Source organism: Micropterus dolomieu, linkage group LG20 (genome assembly GCF_021292245.1).
Source record: "Micropterus dolomieu isolate WLL.071019.BEF.003 ecotype Adirondacks linkage group LG20, ASM2129224v1, whole genome shotgun sequence".
Classification (NCBI taxonomy): domain Eukaryota; kingdom Metazoa; phylum Chordata; class Actinopteri; order Centrarchiformes; family Centrarchidae; genus Micropterus; species Micropterus dolomieu.
Genome location: NC_060169.1, coordinates 27,673,903 through 27,681,379, shown reverse-complemented (window position 1 = coordinate 27,681,379; position 7,477 = coordinate 27,673,903). Strand labels below are relative to the sequence as shown.

Genomic DNA, 7,477 nt, shown 5'->3' with positions numbered 1-7,477 from the left:
CAATGTAAACCAAAAATATGTTAGATTGCTGAGCGACACGTGAACATCTGCACTATACTGTTCAACTCTCATCATTCAGTTTATTTATGAATGCTCTGCTCCCACTGCTTACTCACATCTACTGTGACTCATTGCAGTGCTCCCCAAATCCCCTGCATGAAATCATAGTATGCAGTGTAGCCTGTATTCTGTAAGGGGTGTGTGTTATCCTGTCAAATTGACTGCCGCTTCTACAATTACCCATTTCTGTGTGGTCCTCACTAACAATGAAATTATTCATAATCAGTCCAAAATGGTGAGCTTTGTTAGCTCAAATAAGCAAAGCTATAATATCGTTATGACACAATATAACTGATTGGCTGTGAATTAAATATATCATCTTACTCAATATTTCTGATTCTAAAAACAGTGTTTAAGAAAAGAGTAAAGAGTAAAAAAGTAAAAACAGACTGTGTAGTAGAAACAACTCTGAGAATAAACTCTGAAGGTCAACCTAAATCTTCCTGACCTGTCCCCTTGCTCTCCTGTTCTGCTTTGAGTTTATCTGGCACAGCAGTGATTGTTCACAAACTGTGCTTGGCAAGAAAGTGACACAAAGATGCCTCAGTTTCCAGAAGGGAAAATACATTTGTGCACTAGATGTTACTTGGCCATAGTCATGATGTTTCATTTTCACACTCAAGTGACAATGCATTCATCAAAATTGAATGACACCAATTAAAATTGGATGTCGCTCAGGGAAAGGAGGACTAACATGTAATGTGCCGTAACCTTGGTATGAACACACGAGTGGTCTTTTGTTGGATGGTGCAGCCCACGTGCTTCCCCGGAGTCCCTGCACCAGCTCTCAAATTGGAGAGCTGACAGCATACCATGCAAGTTGGTGTAAGAGTGTATGAACGTGTGGGAGAGAAAGCAAGAAAGGGAGAAAAACTGAGTGAGAGACACTGTCGGTACATGTCTTCACATTTTGGGAATACCGTATACTCAGAGTGTTATGACACATCTAGATGTACAAACTATGCTCTCTGTGAGGTTTTATTGACTTTCTCTTGGCTACATCCACACTGGGAGCAGAAAGCTGAGTAAACTACAGTCAATAAAAAACAACTCTTTACAAGGTGAGATTGGTGCGAGTGGAAGAGAAGCTGTGGCACTTAGATAAATACAGTACATCTATAAAATTAAAATTTCTATAAATCATTCATACCCAAGAGATAATTCTCTAAGAGAGACAATGCATCAGAGAGTAAAAAGATAAACATATGAATGAGTTTATTTAGTCAGTGAACTCACTGCTAAATGAAAGAAACTACAACAACTGCATAATCATCTAAAAAATATGTTTTTACAATGAATGTGGGCAGTACATAATGTTAAGGTACATGGCAAGTTAAAATTTAGGTATATACAGTAATGCAGCTATGTATCACTGAAAAATAGCAATTCATAACTTGGTTTCCAACCGCAGCTGGTCACACTTAATAAAATAAATATTAAAGTATACCCATTAAAGTAGTGAAAACAGTCTACAAGTACATAAGGGCTAAGGTTTGGCAATATAGATGGATGAAAATCCCAAGTACAAACAGCACCTAAACCATAATCACAGAGATCTTCTTCACAGGTGTGAAACAAGTGCGTGAAACAAATTAGTGCAGTGTATGTTTTTATCATAATATATTTCTAACATCAGTGATTCCAGATGTACGCTAATATCTAGCTAAATGAAAGCAGATACAGCACAACATAAATGTACTACATGGGTGCATGTGCAAATGACAGTCTCTGCAAACTACTGTGCATGAATCTGTGTCAATGCAAATTTTGGTATTTGAATGTGCTGTAAAATAAGTCTAAGTCTCAGTGTGCATATATGTGCACGTGATTCTATGTGTGTACGGGTGAACCTACCTCACTCTCTGCTTACAAGTGTGCATGGATGCGAATTAATGAGTATGAGCAGGACTGCTTGGTCTGTGATAAAGTATCTGTGTCCTGCAGCCTGGTCTGGCAAAGCTCACCTGGACTCTGAGTCCTACTGTCAGTTCCCATCTCCCTCCCCGACACTGCCCCCAGTCTGTGGAGCAGACATTCTCTAACCTTTGAAACATCCACAGTGGGCTGTCTGATTTCCCGTGACATGCCATGCTCACTCCCTCACAGCATTAGCATAGCTGCGCAAACACCTTCCGTTTGGCTAGCATGCTTAGATAGGTAGGAGATTTCTGGGGGTTTTCAGCATCGTGGCTGATGCTGGGGTCCCGTCACATCTCATTGTCTCGTTTTCACCCCCTGAACTGAGGATGGTTGTGTTGGGGAGGGAAAATAGACACTATTAAACAACTTTCTAGGACCAGAAGATGTTTCTGTATTCTGGTATGTACAGATGCAAATCCACAAATCAATCCATACAAGGCATACTGTACTTTTCAAAATATAAATAATCTAAACATACACAAATATAGTCATTACTGGCATTTCCATTGTTCTATTAATAACATTTAGCCAACAATACATGGCTCTAGGGATTGCAATGGCCCAAACTGAAATATCTCAACAACTATTGGATGATGTATCACAGTTTTTACAGACATTTATGGTCCCCAGAGGGCCAGGTTTGAAAATACAGAAATTATCCTTTAACTTTTAATCTAGAGCCACCATCAGGTCGAAATTTAATTTTGTCCAATATCTTGGTTTATGACTAAATAACTGCAAAATAAATAAAATAATGACATTCATTCATCAGAGCTACTTAGCAAATGTTAGAATGCTAACATGCAAAACTAACATGGTGAACACGGTTAATATTATACCTGCACACATCAGCATGTTAGCAATGTTATTGTGAGCCTGTTGGCATGCTGACATTAGCATTTAGCTCAAAGCACCACTGTGTTTGTTGAAAAAAAGCTTCACAACTGATCATTATTTGAAAATTAGACTTGAAATTAAGTCTTTTTAGTTGACAAAAGTAAAACAAATCCCAATAATAATAGCTCTCTCCAAAATTGCTCAAAGCTAAATTTGACTTATGTGTGTAAGGTTGACTTTGGTTTTCTAAAACAGATTCATAGTTGTTTGACAGGACAGTACTAATGAAAATCATTGTCAGAGAGTCTCTCATTTCCTGTGTTTATCAGAGAACACAGCTGATGATGGCGACATAGTTGGATGCTGGTACAGTGATTGCTACTAAAAGTATCACTCTGGCCAGTAAATGAACCATTGTGATAAATTATCCTCCTGTTGTATGCAATTCATTGTATTGTGTGATGCCCTTGACCTATCCAAAAACACCATATGTACTTGTGTTTTTATGTTGTGTATTATGTGGCATCACATCATATTCCCTATCCAGTCGAATGCACCCTCAGTGCATGGATGATGCAGCCCAACAATGTCTCTATTATATTGTCGTATCACATCATATGTACAAAAAAACATCATAGCAGGTGTACATCAACCCATCCTGTTTCCCATGTCATATTATATAAGACTACTCTATATATCATCATACCCCCAATTCTGTCTCTCAGTCAACTGCTGAAGTGTCTCGAGCTGATGCTTCAGCTGATGCTTCTCCAGAATAAGAGGTGCAGGGGTGTTAACTGGGTTAAGGGCCGGGAGGATTACCTGGGCCTTTGCTGCTGCCAGCTGCTCTCACTGACTCACTCAGTCAAGGTAGCCATTTGGCAGCTCTATAGCACAGCCAGTCTGAGCTCAGAGAGGGGGGAAAAAGGCATAAGAAAGTGAAAGAATGTTGGGGATGGGAAAAGTATTATTTCCTTAACCCAAGACTTATTAAGAGAAAACCAGTCAGAGACTAAGTAAAGCCAAAAGGATGACACAGGAGATTGCAAACTGTGCAGTCAACTTACACCCCTACTCAACCCCCTCCCACTCTCTGATTATGTCTTTTTTCACCCCCCACTCACAGAACTGCTACAAGCCACTCACTCAGAGGCAAAGTGAGCCATCTTAGAGGTCCAATCAAAGGCAGCTTTTGATAAGCACCTCTGACTGGCATGCAGGGCCGCCACAAGGTCACTGAGCTCTACTCCAACCAAGAGAGAGGCTCAGTCTTCACTGGCAACACATCAATTACTGCAGGCAACAAAGGATGAACTATAACAACACAATAACCTGCTCTGTCTGGGCACTGAGAGGGCAGCGGAGATGCTGTTCAGATAAGTGTTTCAATACTGAACTATAAGGAGAGAAAGAGGGAAGTGGAGGCGGGGGTGGAGGGTGCATGTTTTTCTTTCTGAGCCCAGAGTAGCATCCAGAGAGCGGGCTTGGCAGTGATCCATGTGTCCCTTGGCGTTAGTACTGCAGTCACATTACATTTCCCCTCTCCACTGGATCGCTGTGTGCCCAGCCGACGCTCCCATCCAGGACATGTCGTGTCCACTTTAGACTTTAGGCTCTCTGGCTCGAGCTAATCCAACAGCTAACAAACTGGAGCAGACTGCTGAGTATATAATTGTGTAAATAATTCAGGTTGTCTATGAATGAAAGCGTTACGAGTTTGCTGAGATGTTGATGAGCATATACGCATGTCATTTGTTGTACGGAAAACTGGAGCATGCTGTGTTTGACGACTGGACGGCCGCTGCTCTTCATTCTCATGCTCACACATCCACGTGCACGATAGAGAGTCTAAACCTAGCAATCCATGTGGAGCAGGTCTCGTATTCTGCACTTATATATATTTAACAAAAACTTTTGACTTCCTACTTGCTGATACTGACAGCCTCTCTGAGATGCACATGTGCCACATACTCCCTGTGCTGATCCTGCACCAATTAATTTCATGAATGACTAACTCGTGTTTGGTAACAAACTCCCAGTGGCTCTAGGCTTACCTCACTAGCCCCCACCTTACCCCCCCAGAGAAGTAGCCAGGAATAGTCACATGATAATGGAGTCAAAAGCCTTGTGCCTTTAATGCGCAAAAGGGGAAAATAATTACAGATGCAAGGCTTAAGGTTAAAACGAGAAAGCCAGTTTCTGTTCCAAAACCAGTGCATTTGGACTTCTGTGGGTTTCACTACTCATGTTTACTCAGTTTACTAAGGGAGATAAAATGCATTCACTCTAATGCATTTAGATGACATTGTCGTCAAGAGTACACTCAGTTCAGTGTCTTTGAGCGGCAGAATGCCCAAGCGGTCACACAAACTGTGCCGTTACCACGATGGATGTGCTAGAAACAAGCCTGTAAGCTCACTGAACCTCTCTTTGAGAGGGGACCGAAGGAGGGAACATTTTGGACAACATTTGAGACAACATGGCCCTAGAGAGAGCTGGGGCCATGTTGTCTAAAATGTTGATTAGTTTTGGCATGTGTGGAGATAGATTGCCTGCCATCCTTTCATTATTTCTCTGGAACCCCCTGGAGAGAGGGCATGGAGATGGACTTGAGCAGGCAAGGCGTAATTAAACTTCCACAGGCAGGTCATGTGCTGTTAAATGCTCTGCCACCATTTCTCATTACTTAACAGTGTAGTCTAAATGATACGCTGTCACTGGGCAAATTAATTGGTATTTGGTGAGGACAGTACGGCAGCATTGTCTCCTACATGTGTCATAGGCTCTATGGGACCATGGGAGGCCAACGCATTATCTGACCCTGATTAAGAACATAACACGAGTTAAGTACATAACAACTCTGGGTTATCACACAAGTCTTGAGCATTCATATAGTATGTAATTTCACAGCTTCCTGAATCCTCTGACCTTTAAATGCATATTTCTTAATTTGTGCAGCAAGTACTGTTTTCTTAATTTGGGTTTGCCCTACATTTAAGAGACAGCTCATGGTGTGAATTAAGGGAAAAGTCCTGCATAAACCATGAAGCAGAATTTTAAGTGAGGTGAAAAGCACTTCACAACATACCACTTCATGCTCACGACGAGTGAATATCAGAGCCAGAATTGCAATATCCAAATGCTGTTGTCTAACATATCAAAATTCAAACCCAAGCCAAGCTGTTATGGTGCAAAAGGACTATTTACCATGTAAACTATTAAGTATTATTAATATTAAAAAAGAGCAGATTTAAGCTCCACAGTAACATGTGTGTGTATGTGACCTTTGAGTTTGTGATTCTGGTGAAGCACCAGCTCGTCTTACCTCCAAAGTAGGAACCATCTGAAAGCTTGGTCTCTTTATTGCCTTTGGTTAGTACGCTGACAACCCCATGCTGTATGAAGTACATTTTTTTGCCGATGGTGCCCTCCCTGATGATATAATCTCCAGGCTGGAACACCTCAAACCTCAGTTTGGTGAGCATGGAGGTGACAAAGTTGGGGTCGGCGTTGGCAAACAGAGGCATGGATGCCACCAGCTTTCGACAGTTAAAGTTGATGATTTCCTGTGCAAACACAGAGAGAAAGTGGTCAGCAAGAACAGCAGAAAAGAGGTGGTGCTTTACAGAATGCATTGACCTGTCACAATTTCAGACAAGAGGAATATTAGAGTAACATGAAAAATGTCAGCTGTGCTTTTTGTTTTGTTTTTCTGAGCTCCTCTCAGTTTTACTCTTGTTTGGATTTGGCCTGAAGAAAAAAAACTGAACTGAGGGAAATGTCAAGCCGTGCACAAGCTTTTGGATGCATCACAGCCGCATGCGCAGGAGATTCTAGCCACAGACAGGAACACTCATCTCACCTCTCGGAGCGGCTCATTCAGCTCTCCAAGGATGCTCTCCTCGTCAAACATCTTGCCCTGGTAACGGTGCTCGTAGTAGTCGTGGATTCTCTGCCTCATATCTGCTGGCAGCTTGTGGAAGGACATGTACTGCTCCACCTGTTTGTACTGCAGGGACACACAACAATCAGGTTACTCAAAGGCCATAGTGCTGTAGCACAAATACACAGCCACAGGGAACAGCTGGCACCGAGGTCAGACACACAAGGAAATGGAGACGGATACATTAAGGCTATCCTGGCTCTTAAAGGTAACACCCAACAAGATAGAGCTTTTCCTGTGTTTGGTCATACCTCTTACAGTCTGTGTCTCTTGAAAGACAAAAAGCAATGTGACATAATATACTAACTCCATATTTGTTGGAAGCACATTAAATCATTTTCACTAGCATACTGCTTCTCTAAAGATATTGGAGAACTGAGAGTGTGATCATTGTCGAGAAGTGTTGAGCCATGCTGGCTGGATAATCTGGATCTGGATTGCCACTGAAACATTTTCAGAGTAAAGCTTTATTCAACTGGAGCAGCTGTTAGCTAATTAGCTCAGTCAGCTGACTCTGCCTGGACAGGGAGTTTGGAACACTGGGCAGGTGACCACAATACATAGATGTCATGACATGACAATGTCATAACTGTGAGTGCTTCACGTTCTGTTCATAATTTTAGTTTTTTTTAGTTTTGAAACTAAATTCTTACATATAGCTAGCTCCTTTAAACCAGTGACAAGAGAGAAACAGCAGGGGAAACAAGGAAACCACAG

At 41.6% G+C, this 7,477-nt stretch overlaps 1 protein-coding gene across 1 annotated transcript in view; it reads right to left on the bottom strand.

Moving 5' to 3' along the window:
• LOC123959525 (potassium/sodium hyperpolarization-activated cyclic nucleotide-gated channel 4-like) overlaps positions 1-6,817 on the bottom strand; it is a 17,734-nt gene extending 10,917 nt beyond the window's left edge. The window contains exons 1-2 of the mRNA XM_046033626.1: positions 6,680-6,817; positions 6,143-6,383 (exon numbers count right to left, since the gene is read on the bottom strand). Coding sequence (XP_045889582.1) covers positions 6,143-6,383; positions 6,680-6,805 — 367 coding nt within the window. The 5' untranslated portion in view covers positions 6,806-6,817. The remainder of the gene's footprint in view (positions 1-6,142; positions 6,384-6,679) is intronic.
• Between the last annotated feature and the right edge of the window lie 660 nt (positions 6,818-7,477).